Below are 24293 nucleotides of genomic sequence, written 5' to 3'. Positions count from 1 at the left end.
AGAGTTGGAAATTGGTGATGCAGAAACATGATTTGAAAATAACAATTATAGAGCTGGAATCAATTGTGGTTCTTAATCTTCTCTTGGTGCACGTATTTTGTTATCAGTCATAATTGTTGTTATTTACATAAAGTAAATATTAGTTGAGTTGGTTTTAACTTCGAGTGCCCTGGAGGACAGTTTAAATGCAGAGAACGCGGAGCAAAACAGGTACATGACAGATCAGTCTGTCATATCCAATCCAACAAATGCTTTTCATTAAGGACATAGAATGTGACATTTAAAATAAGTAGAAAAAACTGTGAAATTCTTACCTTTGAAAACCTTTTTGATGTGTCATAAAGCAGTTAATTTGAAAAATATTTCATAGGACATCATATATTTTCATTGTGACTTTCCTGGTTCCTATGCTCCTTCTAACATACCGGGCCCCTGATTTCTGTACTCCCTCTTCATTCACTGAAGACCACATTCACACAGATCCTCTTCACTGTCGTATGTTGAAAGACTGGAGCGGCTAGGCTTGTATACACTGGAATTTAGAAGGATGAGAGGGGATCTTATCGAAACATATAGGATTATTAAGGGGTTGGACACGTTAGAGGCAGGAAACATGTTCCCAATGTTGGGGGAGTCCAGAACCAGGGGCCACAGTTTAAGAATAAGGGGTAGGCCATTTAGAACGGAGATGAGGAAAAAGCTTTTCAGTCAGAGAGTTGTAAATCTGTGGAATTCACTGCCTCAGAAGGCAGTGGAGTCCAAGTCTCTCAATGCATTCAAGAGTGAGCTAGATAGAGCTGTTAAGGATAGCGGAGTCAGGGGGTATGGGGGAAGGCAAGAATAGGGTACTGATTAAGAATGATCAGCCACGATCACATTGAATGGTGGTGCTGGCTCGAGGGGCCTAATGGCCTCTTCCTGCACCTATTGTCTATTGTCTATTGTCACTCATCTGGGACCCTATTCCCACTCTATTTCTCCACTTATCAGCACCCATTTCTAGTGCTCCTTTTCCACTCACCGTGGCCTCAGTTTCCATAGTCCCCTACCACTAACCTGGGTCCTCATTCACACACTTCGTTTCTACTAACTAGGGCCCCCAGTTCCTATGTTTCCTTATCGGCATCCCATTACCCATTCAGCCTTTCAATGCACCAGGAACCTGACTCCCATGCAGTTGCAGTTGGAGACCTAGTTCATTGGAAAATTTGTTATCAAACTGCATTACGTCTGAAAAAAAGTGATATAAAAAAGTTTAATAGGATTCGAATGTGGAAGCTAAGATGAGCAAAGGATTAATAGTACTATCTCTGAATGTGCGAAGTATAAGAAGTTAAGTGGATGAGCTTGAGGCTCAGTTAGAGATTGGTAGGTATGACATTGTGGGGATTACAGAGACGTGGCTGCAGGAGGATCGGGACTGGGAACTGAATATTCAGGGTTATACATCCTATAGAAAGGACAGGCAGGTAGGCAGAGGAGGTGGGGTAGCAGGTTTTAATATCAAATTTACCAACCTGTATCAGAACTAGCCATTTCTCCCTATCATTTGGCTCCATTTTGGCTCAATTTTTCTTTTCTATTTGTATCGTCTGGCTGACTGCTAATATCTCAGCCTAGCTATTTATAAAGCATTAAAGAGGCAAAGAAGATTACGTGGCTGGTATCTGCCCACATTGATGCATTTAGTATCACTACTAGATACCATTTGGTGTTATTCCTTTACTCCTAATCATCCACCTTGTCTACTGATGAGAACTACCTTGCTTTTTTCTCTCTCAATTCATACGAAAGGTCTCGGACCTGAAACTTTAACAGCCTCTTCTTCCACAGACACTGTCAGACATGTTGGGTTTTTCAAACATTTTCCGTTTTATTCTAATATCAGTTTCCTGTCTGTCCCAGCCTAATATCTTCAGCATTGAGGCCCAAGTCACATCCAGCCAGTTATGTTGGGCAGGCTGCAGGTTTCACATACACAACACTGGACTGCTGAAACAGACATTGTATTCTGACCTTTGCCATGGAAGATTACCAGGCAGACAAAGAAAGCAATTGAAGGATGTGCTCAGATCTTCCCTTAAAAAAGCAGAACACCCTTGAGAATTTCTGGCCCATGATTGTTCAAAGTAGAAAAGGAGCATTTGGAATGGTACACAAACCATGAAAGCCATGCATTGGAAGCGCAATGATGCCCTGCATAAGTGGTGGAAGTTACAGAGCACCTCACAAACTACCCACTCCCCACTCTGTCAGCCACCCCGTGTTCAAACTTTGGAAGAGTCATAAGGAATAGGAGTAGAATTAGGCCATTTAGCCCATCAAGTCTACTCTGCCATTCAATCATGGCTGATCTATCTCTTTATCCAAATCTCATTCTCCTGTCTTCTCCCCCAGAGCCTCTTGACACCTGAGAATTAGTCAGCCACCTCAGAATCCATAAAACAGGAGAGGAAGCAAGTCGCCCTCAATCACAAGGGATTACCTCAAAGTAATTTAATTCATCTTCCAGAATGATCAAGTAAACATTCATTTGGTTTCTTGAGGACTCCATGATATTTTCTCTCCATTCTCCATCTCGTAGCCCATTCCATGTGTTGACCATTCCTTGCATGAACAAGAATTTCATAACAACTAATACTAGATTTTGTGCCTTTGCACCTATGTTCAGTCTCGATGCTCTTGATTGCAAACATCCATTTTTTTGTTCTTCCAGTTTGTTTACTGTCTTGCTTACTCACAAGGTCAATCTCCTCTTGCTGCTTCAGGTACACCCAGGAAGAAATTCGGCAGAAGGTTGGGACCTTCCGACAAATGTTGATGGAGAAGGAAGGGGTATTAACTAAGGAGAATCCACAAGAACGTCATGTGTAAGTGTGCATTTTTTTGTTAAAGTAATGAGTATTTATTTAAGCTATAAGAGACTGAAGTGTATCTTCATTGTATATTCCCTTGTGATGAAATATAGTGGGAGAAACAGTTTCCTCTGTGGTGATTGCAGTGGCTGGGTGAAATTAGTGGGCATAATCTTAAAATTATAGCTGTGTGGCGGTGCCCGGGAATTAGGCCACTCCCTGGGTCATCTCCCTCGGCACTGAGTGGACAGGGCTGGGGAGGGGTGTTTTGATGCTACATTAAAATTACTGTTAATCCTTACCTGGCGTCTTGCCTGATTCCTGCTGCGTCCAGACCCACTACACTGGTGACCCCGACGTGATGTCGAGCGGGACCCCAAATCTGGCAATCCAGCGTGCCGCCAAAGCACGGGCACAAGTAGAGGCAGAAGTGTCCGGCAGTGGAACTGCTTCCTTCGTTTTGGACATGGGGAGTCGTCCTGAGACGGTCTCTATTTCACGGTTGAAGCCGGCGCACGTGGACATTAGCCAGCCGGTCCTACTGGCGCGGCCTCGCCCTCGGGGTCGTCCTGCGTCCCGGCCCTTACCCCCAGCGTCCCCGCAGTTTTCTTCCCCTTCCGGTTCCTGCAACCGCTGTGGTGCGCACACGGGCTGGTCTCATACGTCCCCCTGTCCGTTTCGTGCCTCCGGTTATTGGGGGGGAGTCCTGTGGCGGTGCCCGGGGATTAGGCCACTCCCTGGGTCATCCCCCTCGGCACTGAGTGGACAGGGCTGGGGAGGGGTCTGGAGCTATGGGGTTTGCCTGAAGGGGCTAGAGTGAACTTGTGCGGGGAAACTGAAGAGAGTGGATGTTCTGATGCTACATTAAAATTACTGTTAATCCTTACCTGGCGTCTTGCCTGATTCCTGCTGCGTCCAGACCCACTACAGCTGTGTCATTAACGGTGAAGACCGTCTTCTAACACAGGGTAGCAGTCATCTGGGCCTCTCTTCCCCAAATATGCAATTGAGTTTAGGTCCATTGAAAAATTAAAATATGTGGATTTTCTTTATATGGGGGCGTAATTTTGGTATTAAATTGAGTAAATGAAGATAAAGATCAGCCATGATCAAGTTGTATGACAAGGGAGGCTTGAAGGGCTGAAGGGCCTTCTGTTCCTGTGAATGAAGACAGTTTTTGCCTTTTTTTAATTGCTTTTCTACATAGACACACATTTCTCTCACAGACAACTGTTAGAAAAACCATGGAGTATTTTCAACTACATTCTCCCCTTCTTATCAAGTGCTAAAGATGTGTTGAAAATGTATTTCCTCTTTTTTTCAATTGTTCATCTGTGGTGATGGATCAGATAAGATTTTTAATGTTTTAATTGTCATGAAGTATGGACTTATCTGCAAGGCACGCACTTATTAAGGGGATTATTTATGTATTTGAATTATTGAATATAAACATATCATATGAAATGCAGTTTGCAATTTATGCTCATAAAATGCACACTGCTCTTCAGATTATATAATTATGTGAAAGTTATACATAAATTTTCCACATGTAAGAATTAAATCCTCATTCATATTCTTGTTGGGTATCATAATGCACTCTCCTAATACAGTACCTCAGGCCAGATTCATGATTATTCTTTTTTTTTAAACATTAAGCAAGAACAGATTGACCATATCTTGAAAACTACATTAAGGAGAAATACATTTACTCAGGTTGTCTTCTCTTCATAAGATCATGTGATCGGAGCAGAATTAGGCCATTCAGCCCATTACATCCACTCTGCCATTCAATCATGGCTGATCTATCTCTCCCTCCTAACCCCATTCTCCCTGCCTTCTCTCCATAACCCCTAACACCCGAACTAATTAAGAATCAATTTATCTCTGCCTTAAAAAATATCCATCAACTTGACAGCCTTCTGTGGCAATGAATTTCACAGATTCACCACCCTCTGACTAAAGAAATTCCTCTTCATCACTTTCCTAAAGGAATGTCCTTTAATTCTGAGGCTATGACCTCTGGTTTGAGACTCTCCCACTCGTGGAAACATTCTCTTCACATCCACTCTATCCAGGCCTTTCACTATTCGATAGGTTTTTATGAGGTCCCTCCTCATCCTTCTAAACTCCAGAGAATAGAGGCCCAGTGCCGTCAAACGCTCACCATATGTTAACCCACTCATTCCTGGGAGACACCTTTCTGTGTGTCCCTCTCCGCTGACTCTCAGCCTGAAGAAGGGTCTCGACCCAAAATGTCACCCATTCCTTCTATCCAGAGATGCTGCCTGTCCCGCTGAGTTACTCCAGCATTTTGTGTCGATCTCAGCATTACATCCCTGAATTCTCTTCTCGGCAATCACTGACTTTGGTAAAAATGTACCCTTTAACTTTACTCTAGTTACTCTATTCTTGTTCGGGTATGGTGGTGGAATGGTGGTGAGGTAATGCTGATACTTGATTAACAAACCTGAGACTTGTGTTCAAAATCCTAACACGGCAGCAGGGCACTTTAAATGTAGCTAATCTTGAACAAGAAAACAGATCGTTTGATTAATGATAACTACAAAGTTAACAAATGTTGCAATAACAAGTTACTCATTAATGTCCTTCCTGAAAGCAGTCTGCCATCCTTACCCAGTCTGCCCTATACTGTATGTGTTTCCAGACCTACAGCAATGAGGTCATCTTTCAAATGTCCTCTGAAGTGGCCAAGCAAGCCACTCCATGCCACATTACATGTGGGAAGGAACTGCAGATGCTGGTTTAAACCGAAGATAGACACAAAAAAACTGGAGTGACTCAGTGGGACAGGCAGTATCTCTGGAGAGAAGGAATGGGTGACGTTTCAGTAGCTCTACCACTACACCACCATGCAGCCCTGAGGTCAAACCACAACAAAACATACATAGTAAATGGGACGGTCCTGGAGAGTATTGTAGAACGGGAAGACCTAGGGGGACGTACATAGTTTCTGAAAGTAGCAAGTTGATAGGGTGGTGAAGACATTTGGCACACTTGCTTACATTGGTCAGGGCATTGAACAATGAGTTGGGATGTTATGTTACACACACTTGGAATATTGTGTATACCTGAGCTGTAAATAACTGTTAATGATACAACATTGGCATTCTCCTAGTTCCACAGCCTTTATCAGGATCAGTTCCTGTGGATTGGAGGGTAGCTAATGTTGTCCCACTTTTTAAGAAAGGAGGGAGAGAGAAAACGGGAAATTATATGCCAGTTAGTCTGACATCAGTGGTGGGGGAGATGCTGGAGCCAATTATAAAAGACGAAATTGCGGAGCATTTGGACAATAGTAACAGGATTGTTCCGAGTCAGCATGGATTTACGAAGGGGAAATCATGCTTGACTAATCTTCTGGAATTCTTTGAGGATGTAACTAGGAAAATTGACTGGGGAGAGCCGGTGGATGTGGTGTACCTTGACTTTCAGAAAGCCTTTGACAAGATTCCACATAGGAGATTAGTGGGCAAAATTAGAACACATGGTATTGGAGGTAGGGTACTGACATGGATAGAAAATTGGTTGACAGACAGAAAGCAAAGAGTGGGGATAAATGGGTCCCTTTCAGAATGGCAGGCAGTGACTAGTGGGGTACCGCAAGGTTCGGTGCTGGGACCGCAGCTATTTACAATATACATTAATGACTTGGATGAAGGAATTAAAAGTACCATTAGCAAATCTGCATATGATACAAAGCTGGGTGGTAGTGTGAACTGTGAGGAAGATGCTATGAGGTTGCAGGGTGACTTGGACAGGTTGGGTGAGTGGGCGGATGCATGGCAGATGCAGTTTAATGTGGATAAGTGTGAGGTTATCCACTTTGGTGGTAAGAATAGGAAGGCAGAGTATTATCTGAATGGTGTCAAGTTAGGAACAGGGGACGTACAACAAGATCTGGGTGTCCTAGTGCATCAGTCACTGAAAGGAAGCATGCAGGTACAGCAGGCAGTGAAGAAAGCCAATGGAATGTTGGCCTTCATAACAAGAGGAGTTGAGTATAGGAGCAAAGAGGTTCTTCTGCAGTTATACAGGGCCCTAGTGAGACCGCACCTGGAGTACTGTGTGCAGTTTTGGTCTCCAAATTTGAGGAAGGATATTCTTGCTATTGAGGGCGAGCAGCGTAGGTTTACTAGGTTAATTCCCGGAATGGCGGGACTGTCATATGTTGAAAGACTGGAGCGACTAGGTTTGTATACACTGGAATTTAAAAGGATGAGAGGAGATCTTATCAAAACGTATAAGATTATTAAGGGGTTGGACACGTTAGAGGCAGGAAACATATTCCCAATGTTGGGGGAGTCCAGAACAAGGGGCCACAGTTTAAGAATAAGGGGTAGGCCATTTAGAACTGAGATGAGGAAAAACTTTTTCAGTCAGAGAGTTGTGAATCTGTGGAATTCTCTGCCTCAGAAGGCAGTGGAGGCCAATTCTCTGAATGCATTCAAGAGAGAGCTAGATAGAGCTCTTAAGGATAGCGGAGTCAGGGGGTATGGGGAGAAGGCAAGAACGGGGTACTGATTGAGAATGATCAGCCATGATCACATTGAATGGCGGTGCTGGCTCGAAGGGCTGAATGGCCTCCTCCTGCACCTATTGTCTAATGTCTAACAGGAAGGCACATTATTATCTGAATGATGTCAGATTAGGAAAATGGGAGATGCAACGAGACCTGGGTGTGCTTGTACATCAGTCACTGAAAGTATGCATGCAGGTACAGCAGGCAGTGAATAAAGCTAATGGCATGTTGGCCTTCATTGAGAGAGGATTTAAGTTTAGGAGCAAGGAGGTCCTACTGCAGTTGTGCAGGACCCTGGTGAGAATGCACTTGGAGTATTGTGTGCAATTTTGGTCTCCTAGTTTGAAGAAGGACACTATTGCTATTGAGGGTGTGCAACGTAGGTTCGCCAGGTTAATTCCCGGGATGGTAGGACTGACCTATAATGAAAGAATGGGTCCACAGGGCTTGTTTTCACTGGAATTTAGAAGGATGAGAGAGGATCTTATAGAAACATAAAATTCTTAAAGGATTGGACAGGCTAGATGCAGGGAAAATGTTCCCGATGTTGGGAATGTGGGTTACCTGAAATTGGAGAATATCTTATTTATGCTGTAGGGTTGTAGAGTATGCAGAGTATGAGGTGCAGTTCCACTAGTTTGCATTTAGTGTCACCCCAGCATTGGGGGAAGCAAATGACAGACATGTCGGTATGGGTATGGGAAAGGGAATTCAAATGGGTGGCAACCAGGAGATTGAGGTGGCCACAATGGATAGAGTGCAGGTGTTTGGCAAAGTGGTCGACCCATACAGTGAAATAAGGTGTTCCACCATCAATAGTCAGCACTGTGATGGAATGCCTGTTTTACCTTGATGTCATGTTTGGTGGACTGTGTGGGGTGGGAGGACCTGTTGCTCCTCCTGTGCAACAGGTGGTGCTGCACAGGACAAAGGGAGATGTTTTGTACATAGTTATCTTGGCTGTACACTGTGTGGAGTGTTCAGTCAGATTGTGTGGTTGCAGCCATTTTAGTTGTCTTGCTGCCAGCATTCAGTTACTGTAATAAAGACTTCTGTTGTACCTTGAAGACTCGCAAAGTTTCATACAGACATAGAACAAGAACACAAAACTTGATGACTGCAACTCCAGTAGCATTTAAGAAATTAAATTCTATCCAGGACAAAGCACCCAATGCAAAGGCAGTCAACTCTTCCATGCACCATAAGTGCTATGTGTGCCATCTGACAAGCAGCAATGCATTATGACTGTTTCAGTGGTAGCCACATATCCCATCACATCTAATACCACATATTGCCAAGAGTAGCAGAAACGTGGAAATATCACTACCTGCAAGTTCTTTCCAAGTCACACATCGTACATACTTTGAATACAAAACCATCACTATTTCATCCAGCTCCTGGCATTGCCAGTCTGGTGTCATTGTGGGAGTTCCTATTCCACATGGACAGTGGCCGTTCAGGGTAATGGCGTGGTAAAAGCTTCTGAAGATTAAGGAAAGAAGAGCAATAAATGTTGGCCTTAATAGAAGTACAAACACCCTGAGGATTATTAAAAAAAAATACAAACTGCTTCATTGCAGCTCTGTGAGTCATGGTTCAAGCCATTTCTCAGCTATTTAAATACATAACATGGGCTGACGGCAATGCATTGTTGAGGAAATGCTGAACTTTGAAAGGGTCATCTTTGAGATGACGCATTCAATAAAAGTCCTGCCTGTTCTTATAGTAACTATAAAAAAATCTACGTCAATATTTGAACGAAACCAGGGACATTCCTTCCAATGTATAGGAAGGAACTGCAGATTCTGGTTTAAACTGGACACAAAAAGCTGGGGTAACGCAGCGGGTCAGGCGGCATCTCTGGAGAAAAAGAATGGGTGACATTTTGGGTCAAGACTGTAGAAGTCTGAAGAAGCGTCTCGACCCGAAACGTCACCCATTCCTTTTCTCCAGTCGACATTCTTCCCAATGTTCATGTTGAATTTTATCTTGAGTCAAAATTACTGAAACGGGTTATCTACATTTTCAATGTGTGGGACATTGCTTTATTCAAATTGCATTTTCTACATTGAAATTCTTCATTGGATGCAGAGTCCCAGGTTCTGAAAGGTGCAGTTTGTAAGTTCGTTCACTTTCTTTTCTTCCAGAAGTAGAGATGACTTAAATATTCGATGATCTGGAATAATAAACAATCTAAATATGTCAGCAGAATTTCAACTATGTATGAACTCCCATGATCCAGAATATTAAACAGCCAGCCTGAAAACTCATTATTATTAAGAACCTGAAAACGAAAACCTTTTTATCAATGTAATAGAATTCCGGATGCCGGGTTATGATGTGAGAATTACTAGAAGCATAGTTAATGAGGAATAATAAGGGAAGAAATATACAGATTTTTTTGTAATTAAGTTTTCTACACAAATCTGCACTGAACCAGAACTTAATTAGTTGAAAATACTGGACCTTTAAGAGGAGAATAATGGCAATATTGAAGGTGGTAGGAAAGAAGACATTGCGATTAACTGGTTGAATAATTAATCAATATCATAAATTAAATTGCTTGATCCTTTGGGTTCATTTTATTAATGCTTTCTTGTGACCTTATCTAAGGAACCAATCTTTTTTTTATTGTCTTTCCCACTTTCCCACTTCCCACCATAAAAGCCTGGCCAATGAACTTTATTGGATTCAATACTTCAATGTGAACATTTCGGTATTGGAGAGATTATTTCCCATTTTTAGTGCACATTACATGTAAAAAAATGATATTTCCTAATTGTTCAAATTGCAGTTATTATAATGTGTGACTGCTAGAACCATTTATCTTTAATATTCTAGAATAATAATAATAATAATAATATTCATTTATTGTCATTGCAACGAGTACAACGAAATTAAAAAATAGCCAATCCTGACGGTGCGTACAAACATATATGCAATAAATGCAAAAACAAATAAATACATAAATACAATTAAATACAATTATATTAAGTACAAGATTTTTTAACGGTGTTGCCTAGTGCAAAGGTAGTGTTCAGTTCTCGTATGGCCCTGGGGTAAAAACTGTTCTTAAGTCTGTTTGTTCGGGATTTGATCGAAAATTGGCTAGTTGGAGATTGTGGTCCACTGACAAAGGATATTATGTACTTTTGTACATAATTATATGGACACAAGAGTATAAAAGCAGGAAAAGCCCACTCAATCCCTCGAGTCTCTCTGTTTTTCAGTGATGGTGGTGGAAGGTCATCCAGGTCTCTTGTGCTCTTCTGTGCCAGTTCCTCAAATCCCTCAATTCCTGTCCTTTCCAAAAATATATCTACTGTCTCTTTAAATATCTCCGACGATCTCGTCTCTATAATCTTTCAGGGCAGAGAACTCCAGAGATTCACTACCCTCTGTGAGAAGAAATTGATGAAGCATACTGAGTTTGAACAATTTTATCATTACATTCAGCAAAATGTTGACATGTGTTGTTTTGTTGAATCTATGAATATTTGGGCTGGTGTAAATAAATCTATTGCTGTGCTTAATTATTTTTTTATTTGGTTCAAGTTATCGACATTTTTATGGGGAATAATAATTGGAAATAAAAATGGCCTGAGGAAATTGTGTTTCAGTATCCCCCTCCAAAAGAAGTGCTGAATAAATTCTAAGCCAACTAACTACCTTTTGTTCCAACCACGTATGAAAATATCACATTTCAGTAATCATTATTGCATAACCTGCAATATTTACCTCTTACCAACTGAAGCATTGAAGTTTATATATTAAAAAGCTAAGCCTCAAAAAAAATTATTGGATAAATTGCCTATGTTTGGCAATGATCTGAGCATTTACATAGAGAATTAAAGAGCAGAAAAAAAATGTAACCTTTCATATTGATGCCACTCTCCATTTAAGCCCAATCCCTTGCTTTATCCCCATTCTGCAATTGATTTCCCCCAATTATATATCCAATATTCTTTTAAAAGAATCTCTATCCTTTGAAGAAATGCATTACAGATAATAACTATTTCCTTTAAAATAAAGTTCACAGAAAATTGTAAACCATTAGCACTAGTAAGGAGTTAAGCCTGCTTATTGTTTGGCTTGATCTAGGCTGTTCATGAACATCCAGTATTTTGTAGTTCAGAGTGAAATACAAACTCCTTCAAGTGACTTTAAAAAGGAGAAAAAAATAAACGTATCAACATAAGAAAAGTATCCGGAGATTGCTGTCAGTGGCATGAAAATGAAGGTCCTGGATAACTATAAAAGAGTTTAATGGGAGGAAGTCACATTTAAGAAGGTGTCTATCTGAATCAGCAGAGAGCTGTAAGCACCTATTGTTTCGTAATCTTCCCAGCATGGTTGTTTCTAGCTATTCTCACAAGTAGGTCAATCCTACCCACAATCGCATTTTGAATTTGTATCTAGAGCCTCCCACATCTGTAGGAAATCCATTCACTTGATCTGCTTGCTATGTCCCCAAAGTCTTCCAAACCATGGTTTTATTTATAAACATTGCGGTTGCCACATGCTCAATGCCTGGCAGCTTTTATCAAAAAGGCTGCTTGATGTGAGCCAAGTGTTATATCCAAAATTCAGAATTATCAACTTAAATGCATCGGATGTAATAGCCTACAGAAATTACACTAGAGGATTCGGTGACAGGATTGTGGTCATTCAGTCTAGTTGGTCAGACCATCTGAAATCTCAGCCCTTGCAAGGGCATCATTCTGCTTTTTTTTGCATTTGTCAATGTGTTATTGTTGTATCTATCAATATCATGTATGCCATGTATTCCTTGCGCTTCATGGGAACAAGGAATTTCATTGCACACCGGTGCATTTGGCAATAAACTAACCCAAATCTGAATCAGAAGCACTAACAGATCATTAACATATTAGCCCTGATTTTTGCCTGCTGCTGTGCACAGATAAACAACTGGAGAAGCTCTCAAAACTGACAGATGCATGGCGCCCTGATATGGCAGAGTCATGGGACATTATTGTCTGTCAGATGGCCTTGAGTTCAAGTCCCATTCTTGATTGAGTAAGGGTGTCAGGGGTTATGGGGAGAAGGCAGGAGAATGGGGTTGCGAGGAAAAGATAGATAAATCAGTATGATTGAATGGCGGAGTAGACTTGATGGGCCAAATGGCCTAATTCTGCTCCTGGAACTAATGAAGTTATGAACTTGAACTCTGAATCAAGATGATCAAGTCAGTGCATTGTTGAACAAATGTCTGCCCTCAGATGTGCTGTTTACCAGACACATCTTAAAATGAACACCGTCTGCCCTCTCAGACAGGGAAGCATGGAAGAGCAGTATCCAAAAATGTGCAGTACTTCATTGGCAGTGAAACACTTTGTGCAGTAGTTATTGAGACTACAGTAGTTACGTAGAATGAGCTTAGTTAACCACAAATGCATAATTCGATCAACTGGCGTCAAATACCAGGTATCTTCTAAAGGGGTTTCTGTGAAGTGCCCTGTGAAGTTGACTTAGTTCAACAGAGTCAAAAATGAATCTGAGGTCCAGGTGCTTAAATCTGAGGAGATGTTTTATTTTTTAAATATTTAAGAGGATCATTGTTTTTTTTTTAAATATTTAAGAGAAGGGCTTAACTCCACCTTTAAATCAGAACTGTGGTTTGAAATAAGGAACCAAATAACTTTGACCACCTTTGGAAACATTCTCCGACAAGAAAGAAGATCATTGCAAAGCAAGTAGGATACTAGGCTACATTAACTGAATTCAAAAAGATGATACATGTTGCTGTGAAAAGCATGTGCATTCATACAGTATCATTCCGATCAAAATGTAAGTGCTGTGCTCCCAGGTCACAGTAACAAATGAACATGTTTTGGATCCATCTGCAATTATTTCTTTGAGTCTAAAAAAACATTCTGAACTATTGCTATTTTTCATCTTCTGCTTATCAGCAGTGTTTTGCTAACCTGGAATTTCAGTTCCATTGCTTTCTTTGTTTCATTGCCTGTGCTAAGAACTCCACCGTGTGGTGAATTGTATTGTCCTGCACCCAAGTGTTTTATAGCTGGAGTCCTTCATTACAGGCTGCAAATACTGCTGAGAAAATGCTATTAAGCATCTGCATAAAACATCTCTTCTGTAGTACTACCTACTTTGTGAGCATTGCAGAACTACATGATGTTAGAAGTAGATTGAGAGAAGCACTTGCCTTTTGATAAATAAGATGAACCTTTTCCACCGTAGTTGCATGTACAGTAAAATACTGATAATCACACGATGTGAATAAACCAAATTATCAGGATTGGTTAATAATCACATCGTGTGATTATCAGTATTTTACTGTACATGCAACTACGGTGGAAAAGGTTCATCATGTAGTTCTGCAATGTAGAAGAACTACATGATGTTAGAAGTAGATTGAGAGAAGCACTGGTTTGTTCCAGATGTTTTAGATCAGATGGGGAGTCAGGTTACCCAGATCACAATGCTACTGATTTGTGGTTCATGAGATATAAGAAAATAACTGCAGATGCTGGTACAAATCGAAGGTATTTATTCACAAAATGCTGGAGTAACTCAGCAGGTCAGGCAGCATCTCGGGAGAGAAGGAATGGGTGACGTTTCGGGTCGAGACTCTTCTTCAGATAATTTGGTAGCGGTTCCCTTTAACACTCCAGGCCCTCGGTTCACAAGCTCCTTTTAATGCGTTGGGGCCTAGGATCCTGTTCTCTTTTCAACACACTGGACCCCTGGTTCCCATGATCCTTCTAAACAGGTTGGGACTTCAGTGTCCACACTTTCTTCAACACATTGGGGCTCTAGTCCCTGTGCTCACTTGAAGCTCCGTTAGTTTGTTAGAAAAAATATGATGCCACTGAAAAATCTGCCATTCCGAAACCACCCAAAGTCCTGAACATGTCAGATTATCATAGTTTGTTTAGAAATGTGCCAGCAAACTGCAGATGCTGAACATACTGCAAATATTATTAGGCTTCTTCAATGAAAAGTTAAACAGTTTCATATTTTAGGTTGGTAACAGGAACACATCCAGTAGGCTGATGTTTACTGAATACAGTTCGGGGTTCAACATTATCATGCCCTCCAAACGCATGAAGAAGCTTCAAGACATGGGCCTCGATACCTCTCTTTGCAATTGGATCCTTGACTTCCTCATTTACAGATTTCAGTCAGTGTGGATCAATGACAACATCTCCTCCATCACTGGCCATCAGCACAGGCTGGATGCTTAGCTCCCTGCTCTGCTCTCTTTATACGCTTGATTGTGGTAAGCGATAAGTACTACCCCATTGCCATCTATAAATGCACCAATGACACTGCTGTTGTGGCTGAACCACAGGTTACGATGAGTCAGCATGAGTACAGGCGAGCGATAGAATGCCACAATTTGCCACAATGACAACTTCTCACTCAGTATTAACAAAACTAAGGAACTAATCATTGACTTCAGAATGGGGATATCATGACACCGTGCACCAGTTTTCATTGGTGGTTTGACAGTGGAGACAGTTAGAAGCTTAAAATTCTTGGGTATTAACATATCAGATGACCTGTCCTGGGGCCCAGCAAATAGATGAAATCACCAAGATAGAGCACCAATTTTTAAAGAGATTCGGCACATCAACGAAGACTGTAGCAAACTTCTACAGATGTACTGTGGGAAGTATCCTGACTGGTTGCATCATGGCCTGGTATAGAAATTTCAATGCACAACAAAACAAGAGGCTGCAGAGAGTGGTGTACTTAGCCTGGTTCATCATGGATGAAAACTTCCCCACCATGGGAAGTACCTACATGAAGTGCTGCCTCAAGAAGGCGACATAGATCAAGGATTCCCACGTATTTATTCACAAAATGCTGGAGTAACTCAGCAGGTCAGGCAGCTTCTCAGGAGAGATCTGCAACCTTCAAACTGAGACGGTGATCAACTCAGCACATCAGCATATTTACTTTCTTTGCCGTCTGAGAAGACTTGGCATGTCTACAAGGATTTACTTGAATTTCTCCAGATGCGATATAGAAAGGCAGGATGCATCTCAGTCTGGTATGGCATTGGCTCTGCTCTTGACCATCTGAACATACAGAAGAAGGGTCTCGACCCGAAACGTCGCCCATTCCTTCTCTCCTGAGATGCTGCCTGACCTGCTGATTTACTCCAGCATTTTGTGAATAAATACCTTCGATTTGCACCAGCATCTGCAGTCATTTTCTTACACATCAAGGATTCCCACTCTTCTCACTGCTTCCATCGGGCAGAAGATACAGAAGCCTCTTGGATTTCTGTGTGGACTTGTTCTTTTTTCTAATTGCATTTTCAAAATGTTTTTTTTTTGCAGTTGTTTTTTCATTTTATTGTCTTGCAGACTTTATGTGCAGATTTATTATATTTTATGTTTTTGTGGATTGTCTGAGACTACCTGTGATGCTGCTGCAAACAAGATTTACATTCTACATATACCTCACCGTATTTGTGCATATGACAGTAACTCGATTCAGCTGGGTTCTGTTGAAATATGGAACACATCAGGTTTGAAGGGGTCTTATTCTAGCCTCCTTTGCATAATGTGCAACTCTGGCCTCCTGCTGCATAATATTCACTCATATGCTGAACTGGATCTCCTAGATGTTTTTTTTTTTTGCCTTCCACATGGAAGTAGTCAGAGAGAATGACAAAGTAGGGCTCCTGTATAATGAACAGAATGAGCACTAAAGCACAACTCCATTAAAAGATGTTATAGGATAGAACCCTGCTCTTTTGCCAAATCCCACTGCCGTTGGTGTCAGCTGCAATTTGTACACTACATTCTGCATCCTTTCTCACATCCTTTTGTGCTGTGCAGGAGAGAGCAAATACCTCATACTGCAGGGAATAGTTCTGCAGTAGTCTACCAAATTTAGCTCTTTTGGCTCGATAGTTCTGCAAATACCCAGCAGTTCAGATGACCTCTTAATGCAAGACTAATTACCAGCATTAACAGAGAGTTTGAAGCAATGGCTTCATCTGAAATATTAATCTTTTTGAGAAGAAGATCGTCTGCTGATTTTTTAGCTCGCGCTGCATTAGTTTAAGCAGTTTTATTGTTAAATTATCATTTCAGTAGGAAAACACCGAAAGTGCTGTTTTATAGAAATGGTGTTGCAAGAGGAAGCATTGATGTACGAAGAGACTTGGGAGCTTTCGTACTTAGATCACTGAGGCAAACATACCGTTGCAGAAAACAATTAATCGGGCTTTCATATCTAGTGGATTTCAGTACACGTGCAAGGATATCAAAAATCACAGCAGGTTCTTGATCAGCTGGGCAAGTGGGCTGAGGAATTGTTCATGTAGTTAAACTCAGACAAATTGACTTTGTTCATTTTGCAAAGTTCAAACCTGGGCAGGACCTTCACAGTGAATGGCAGGGCCCTGGAGAATGTTATAATGCTGAGGGATCTAGGAGCACAGGTACATACTTCCCTGAAAGTGGCATCACAGGAAGATAGGGAGGTCGTGAAGGCTTCTGGTACATTGGCATCAGTCAGGGTATTGAGTAGAGGAGTTGGGTTACAGTTGTACAAGACATTGGTGGGGTCATATTGGAAGTATTGTGTTCAGTATTAGTTATCAGCAAAGATGTCATTAAGCTGGTTCAGTAAGTTGAATGCCGAAGAATGAAAGAAGTTGCGGAATTTGGTGGACATTGCCTGGTCAATAATGTGTATTGACTTCCCCATCATTGAAGGACACTACAGGAAGTGCTGCCTCAGGAAGGCAGCTAATACCATCATTGACCCAAACCACCCACACTCGCTAATACCATCATTGACAAAACCCACACTCTCATCTTGTTGCTACTATCAGGAAGAGTGTACAGATGCCTGAGAATCATTATCTCTAGTTTCAAGAACAGCTTCTTATTAATCATGAGGTCCCTGCACAACCCTAACCATAACCCTGTCTCAGCGAACGACTATGGGCTTTGTATGAGGTTGCACCACGCACTTCAGCTTGCACTGTTTTAGTCTGGTTACCTAGTACAAATGATAATTTATTGTATTGTTATTTAACGTGCATTTATTGTAATTTAGCTGCATTGGTCTGCCTGTAATGTTGCAGCAAGTAAAGGTCTCATTGTGATATCAAGGAAATGCAGATGTTGGTTTATACCAAAGATAGACACGAAATGCTGGAGTAACTCAGCGTGACAGGCAGCATCCCTGGAGAATATGGGTCGGTAACATTTTGGTTCAGAACCTTTCTTCAGACTGATTTGTAGAGGGGGCGGGAAAGAAAGATGGAAAAGAGGAGAGGCAGGACAGAGTATGGCTAGCAATAGATGAACACAGGTAAGGGCTTATTTGAGAGGCCGATTGTTGGATAAAGGCCAGAGTTGAGGAGATGGGCGTAGGCCCGAGAGGATAAAGTTGTGAATTGTTACGCTGAGGGGTAGAAAAGTTGCGAATTGTGTGTCCAATGTAAATGGTACAGATGGAGGGGGAGAGGGGAAAACCAGAGCGAGGTCAGCCAGGTTTCAGGGGATGGGGGTGAGAGGAGAGGGGGAGGGAAGAGCAGGAGAGGGGGGGAGGGGGGTGAAAGGGGGAGGTTCTTAAAATTGGAAAATTCAATGTTCATACCACTGGATTATAAACTACCCAGGCAGAATATGAGGTGCTCGTCCTCCAGTTTGCATGGGACCTCACTTTGGCAATGGAGGGAATCCTGGACGGAAAGGTCAGTATGGGGATGGGAAGGGGTGTTAAAATAGTTAACAAGCTGGAGATTCGGTAGTCATTGGTGGACCAAGCGCAAGTGTTCGGCAAAGCGGTCACCAAGTCTACGCTTGATCTCGCCAATGTACAGGAGCCCACATTTGGAATACTGAATGCAGTAAATGTGGTCAGAGGAGAAGCTCTGTCTCACCTGGAAGGACTGCTGGGGTCCCGAAATGGAGGCGAAGGAGGAGGTTTAAGGATTGCTGTTACATCTCTTGCAGCTGCAGAGGAATGATGCATGGCAGATGCAATATGGATAATGTGGATAAATGTGAGGTTATCCACTTTGGTGGCAAGAACAGGAAAACAGAGTATTACCTGAATGGTGGCCAATTAGGAAAAGGGGAGATGCAACGTGACCTGGGTGTCATGGTGCACCAGTCATTGAAAGCAAGCGTGCAGGTGCAGCAGGCAGTGAAGAAAGCGAATGGTATGTTAGCATTCATGGCAAGAGGATTTGAGTATAGGAGCAGGGAGGTTCTGCTGCAGTTGTACAGGGCCTTGGTGAGACCGCACCTGGAGTATTGTGTACAGTTTTGGTCTCCTAATCTGAGGAAAGACATTCTAGCCTTAGAGGGGGTACAGAGAAGGTTCACCAGATTGATCCCTGGGATGGCAGGACTTTCATATGAAGAAAGACTGGATAGACTAGGCTTATACTCGCTGGAATTTAGAAGACTGAGGGGGGATCTTATTGAAACATATAAAATTCTTAAGGGATTGGAGAGGCTAGATGCGGGAAGATTGTTCCCGATGTTGGGGAAGTCCAGAACCAGGGGTCACAGCTTAAGGATAAGGGGGAAGTCTTTTAGGACCGAGATGAGAAAACATTTCTTCACACAGAGAGTGGTGAGTCTGTGGAATTCTCTGCCACAGAAGGTAGTTGAGGCCAGTTCATTGGCTATATTTAAGAGGGAGTTAGATGTGGCCCTTGTGGCTAAAGGGATCAGGGGGTATGGAGAGAAAGCAGGTACAGGTTACTGAGCTGGATGATCAGCCATGATCATATTGAATGGCGGTGCAGGCTCGAAGGGCCGAATGGCCTACTCCTGCACCTATTTTCTATGTTTCTATGTTTCTACCTGAGGAGTGAGTGGTTTGGGTGTGAAGGAATGAGTGAACCAAAGAAAGGTGGAGGGAGTGTTCTCTAAATGGAAAAGGGTGGAGATGGGAAGATGTGACTAGTGCTGGGATTTGGTTGGAGGTGAAGGAAATGTCACAGGATGATATGTTGGATGCGGAGTCCGATGGGGTGAACGGTGAGGATCAGGGGAACTCTATCCTTGTTGCGTCTAGGGGGAGAGGGAGTGAGAGCAGAACTATGGACGCAGAAGAGACGCAGGTGAGGGATCCATTAATAAATGTTGTATTGGTCCCAGTGCATGTGACAATGAAACATTCTTCACTCTTTTGATTAATGCAGTACCTTCCCCGTTAGCGGATCAAATTTCAGGTGCAATATTTATTTTTAAATACAATCAGATCAAGGTCATTAGTCATTCATGGAACCAGTTTCAGGTAGTTAGATCTTTAATGCAAGAAAATTACATTAACATCAGTAGATCATTAACCTAAATGGCGATGGGAGTCATACCACTTTGTGTAGATTAATTGCACTCCCTCATCTGTTCTCCAACTTCCAAACTCAACTGCGGCCCCTGTAGTCATTGCTCAGACAGCACGCATTTCATAAAAATCAAAGCAGATAAATGACAATGAGATTCAGTACCAACCCTGAGAGGTTTGACTATTAAGAAGCTTTCCCCAAGTCAACTTTACATTCAAAGCCTGAAAGTTTGAGACTTAGAAGATCAGTTCCAGAAAAAGCCATGCTGTTGAGATTTAGTAAAAAAATATTCAGTTCAAACCAGTGAATTTGCATACAGATCCAGATCGGAATTTTGGCAGAATTTAACATCCCAAATGTACTAACACTAAATCTACTAAAAAATGATTTTTAACCTTACTACACTGAAAAGAATCTGCAGTTATGTTAACTCACAGTACTGGCAAGTTTTTAAGATGCCTTTTCCCCATTAAGTTTTATTTTGGAAAGGACCACTACTCAACTAAATTGTGTTGGAAAGAACTGCAGATTCTGGTTTAAATCAAAGATAGACACAAATTGCTGGAGAAACTCAGCGGGACACACGGCATCTCTGGAGAGAAGAATGTTACCCATTCTTTCTCTCCAGAGATGCTGCCTGTCCCGCTGAGTTACTCCAGCATTTTGTGTCTATCTTCGTCTCAGACTACCTTCTTTATCTCTCACTGAGATGTCAGATCCCATGATTTAAAATCCAACTTTACCCATGGGGGTTACTGTCATAGTCACTCTCAGCTTCTTAGCCTCAGGAGCCTTCCAGGCTAATACTTTTGATCTCTGTCACAGTTTGCATCTCATTTGCTACAATAAGTCAAGAGTCAGGAGCGTTTAATTGCCATATGTGCCGACAATGGAACAATGAAATTCAGCAGCCTAACAGACCAATGACACAATACACATAGATAGTATGGAATAAACAAAAAAAAACAGTTAATTAATAACACCAGTTCTTGTATCGAAAGAACCCCAGAGTCCTTAGTGCAACCAAAGACAGTCCATAGTTCATTAGTTATTGTTGTGTAGTGTTCAAGAGCTTGATGGTTGTTGGGAAGAAGCTATTCCTGAACTTGATGATCATGGCTTTCATGCTCCTGTTCCTTCTGGATGGAAGGAATGAAATGAGAGTGTGGCCAGTGTGCTGTGGGTCTTTAATGATGCTGGCTGCCTTTTTGAGGCATCGCTTCCTATAGATCCCTTTTATGTGGGGTAATCAGTACCAGTACCAGTCCACCACTTTTTGTAATTTCCTTCCTTCCTAGATGTTCAAGTTACTGAACCATGCCATGATATAACCAATTAATATACTCTCCACTGTGCACCTATAGATATTCAGGAGAACGTCTGCTGACGCATCGAATCTCCTTAATCTTCTAAGGAAATAGAGGTGCCGGTGGGCTTTCTTTATGATTGCATCAATGTGTTGGGCATAGGACAGAGCTTCAAAGGCATGTATGTCCAGAAACTATAAATTGTTCACTCTCTCCACAGCCAACCCATCAATGAAGACAGGTTCATGGTGAATATATTTTGCAGTTTCAAAGTAAGGTGTTGGCAATTCAGAACTAAAATATGAATATTTTATTCAGTGAAAACAGAGACCAACATTTATTGAATCAAGAGATATGAGGTTTGTGCAGGGACATGCCACAGTTTTAAAAGGCTAGCCATGATTTTATTGTGTGACAGAGCAATAGACAATAGACAATAGGTGCAGGAGTAGGCCATTCGGCCCTTCGAGCCAGCACCGCCATTCACCGTGATCATGGCTGATCATGCACAATCAGTACCCCGTTCCTGCCTTCTCCCCATATCCCATGACTCCTTATCATTAAGAGCTCTATCTAACTTTCTCTTGAAAGCATCCAGAGAAATGGTCTCCACTGCTTTCTGAGGCAGAGAATTCCACAGCTTCACAACTCTCTGAGTGAAAAAGTTTTTCCTCATCTCCGTTCTAAATGGCCTACCCCTTATTTTTAAACTGTGGCCCCTGGTTCAGGACTCCCCCAACATCGAGAACATGTTTCCTGCCTCTAGCGTGTCCAATCCCTTAATAATCTTATATGTTTCAATAAGATCCCCTCTCACCCTTCTAAATTCCAGTGTATACAAGCCCAGTCACTCCAGTCTTTCAACGTATGACAGATCCGCCATTCCGGGAATTAACCTTGTGGCAAAATATACACGTGGTTGCTTCAGTTTATCATTCTAACGGGCAAAAGACCTGGTTGGTGGGTTGCATCCAACCTGAGGCTGAACATTGAGTCAGCACTCACACCCAACCCACCCAAATCTGATGCGTGGTCTGTCTCTGCCAGGCTCAGATTGGGTAACCAAGCTCTGCATCAATGAAAATAATGTCAGTGTCAATATCCATAAATGCAATGGATGTTGAGATTGATCTTTTTCATATTCAGCCTGTTCTGTGAAGGAGCAGAAAAAGAAGCAAAAGCTATTTTAAAAGCATGCTCTTTGATGTGATATTTTTTTTTTCATGGAAGGCCAGTTGACTAGTAAATCTGTTTTAGTAGCTTGTAATCAAGCCCTACGATTTGCAAAATTGGAAAAGTGCAGCCACAAATGGTGCATAAGTGCATCTCATTTCACTTGTCAGCAGAGAAGGAAAGGAAATGGTTGGTTACTCCAGTATAATTTAGATTGAAAACAGTTCAATGATGTTGAAATAATCCCAAATCTACCAATTGATGTGCCTTTCCTGCTGAATTTTGTTAGAGTAGAAACTGGCCTCAATTAATATGGCAGCAAGATCTAACAGAGACAATGAAAAATGTGGTTTTTTCTGCCTGATCTCTCTGTTTTATCTCTTGGTACTTGAATCCACTTGAATTGATATGATTTGTTTACTTCTCCAATGAAGTATTCTCGCCTTGTGAAATCTAATATTTCATTAAATGTTTGTTTAACTAAGTCACATCGTATGTAACATCATTTTTGATTCACCTTCTTGTTGCATCTGGTCAAGTAGACCACACTCATAAATCCAAGCTATGGAAATAGATTAAGTCATGCTAGCTCCAAAATACATCCTCCACTTCCCTCCCCCTCAATATAACCCTGTAATACACCAGTTGTTTTCTTTCTTCTGGCCAATTTCCTAGGCAGTTCTAAAAAATTAGCCTGACTCCCAACAGTCTTCAATCTAACTGGTGGAATCTGATACTCTCATAACATGGGGGTGGCACGGTGGCATAGCGGTAGAGCTACTGCCTTACAGCGCCAGGGACCTGGGTTCGATCCTGACTATGGGTGCTTGTCTGTATGGAGTTTGTACATTCTCCCCGTGACCTGCTTGGCTTTTCTTCGAGATCTTTGGTTTCCTCCCACACTCCAAAGACGTACAGGTTTGTAAGTTAATTGGCTTATTATGAATGTAAAATTGTCCTTAGTGTGTGTAGAATAGTGTAAGTGTATGGGGGTCACTGATCAGTGTGGACTCAGTGGGCCGAAGGGCCTGTTTCCGTGCTGTATCTCTAAACTCAACACTTAATAACTATCAGGATGAGTATGAAATGCCAAGGCATAGAAGGATCTGGACTAAGTGCTGGTAAGTGGGACTAGTAAAGATGGGTACTTGATAGTTGGCATGGGCATGGTGGGCTGAAAGGCCTGTTTCTGTGCTATATGACACCATACCTCTATAACTGATGGAGGAACCAAATTGCAATTGAGATGTTAGGTCAAGGTTTCACTTCAAGGCACAGTGAATTTCTCTATGTGAATGGTCTCTATGGTAGGGGTGGGCAAGAAAGATCATGAAGGTCTTTTCGATAAACAGCTGGGAAGGTCACATGCATTCAAGCCAAATTTTCTCTCTCAGAAGCATTAGTAAAACAGGTGATCTGTTTTCTTTTATTGTTATTTACTGGACATTGCTGAACATAGTTTGGCTTCTGTACTTTCTACCTCACACAAATGTGTTTTTTAAAAAAAGACTGGAAGTGCTGGAGTAACTCAGCGGGTCAGGCAGCATCCCTGGAGAACATGGATAGGTGATGTTTCGGGTTGGGACCCTTCTCCAGCCTGATTGTGGGAGGGAGGAGGGGAGAAGAAAGCTATAAGACAGGAGGCAGGTCAAAGCATGCTTTATCGAAGGACTAATTCTAATCTGTGTTTTCAGCTTGACTTAGTTGTTAGTGATCTCATTTTGGTGAACACAGGTGGGGTTGTGGTGGAGGGGGGAGGGGTTAATAGTTAGATGGTTGGACAAAGGCTAGATATGAAACAAAGGTGTGAGACAAAATAATTGAAGAGATGTGAGTATAGGGCATACTGTTCTTTGTTCTATGTTCTAAGTCACCTATCCATGTTCTCCAGGGATGCTGCCTGACCCACTGAGTTATTCCAGCACTTTGTGTCTTTTTTTAAAAATAAATATGCATTTGCAGTTCCTTGTTCCTACAATGTTAAAAAATTCTTATTCACTGGAAATTGGTGTGGAAGGCACTATATATATGCTCTTGTTTATTTCTTTATTTTCTTTATTAATTTTATTTGATTCTTTTTATTAGTCCAAGTATCACGT

At 41.8% G+C, this 24293-nt stretch overlaps 1 protein-coding gene across 7 annotated transcripts in view; it reads left to right on the top strand.

Moving 5' to 3' along the window:
- The window catches only part of srrm3 (serine/arginine repetitive matrix 3), a 183664-nt gene that overhangs the window by 64435 nt on the left and 94936 nt on the right, over window positions 1-24293 (top strand). For all 7 annotated transcript variants that reach the window (XM_078422701.1, XM_078422702.1, XM_078422704.1 and 4 more), the window contains one exon: window positions 2769-2870. In XM_078422701.1, coding sequence (XP_078278827.1) covers window positions 2769-2870 — 102 coding nt within the window. The remainder of the gene's footprint in view (window positions 1-2768; window positions 2871-24293) is intronic.

This window comes from Rhinoraja longicauda, chromosome 26 (genome assembly GCF_053455715.1).
Source record: "Rhinoraja longicauda isolate Sanriku21f chromosome 26, sRhiLon1.1, whole genome shotgun sequence".
Lineage (NCBI taxonomy): Eukaryota > Metazoa > Chordata > Chondrichthyes > Rajiformes > Arhynchobatidae > Rhinoraja > Rhinoraja longicauda.
This window is presented reverse-complemented; position numbering and strand designations above follow the sequence as displayed.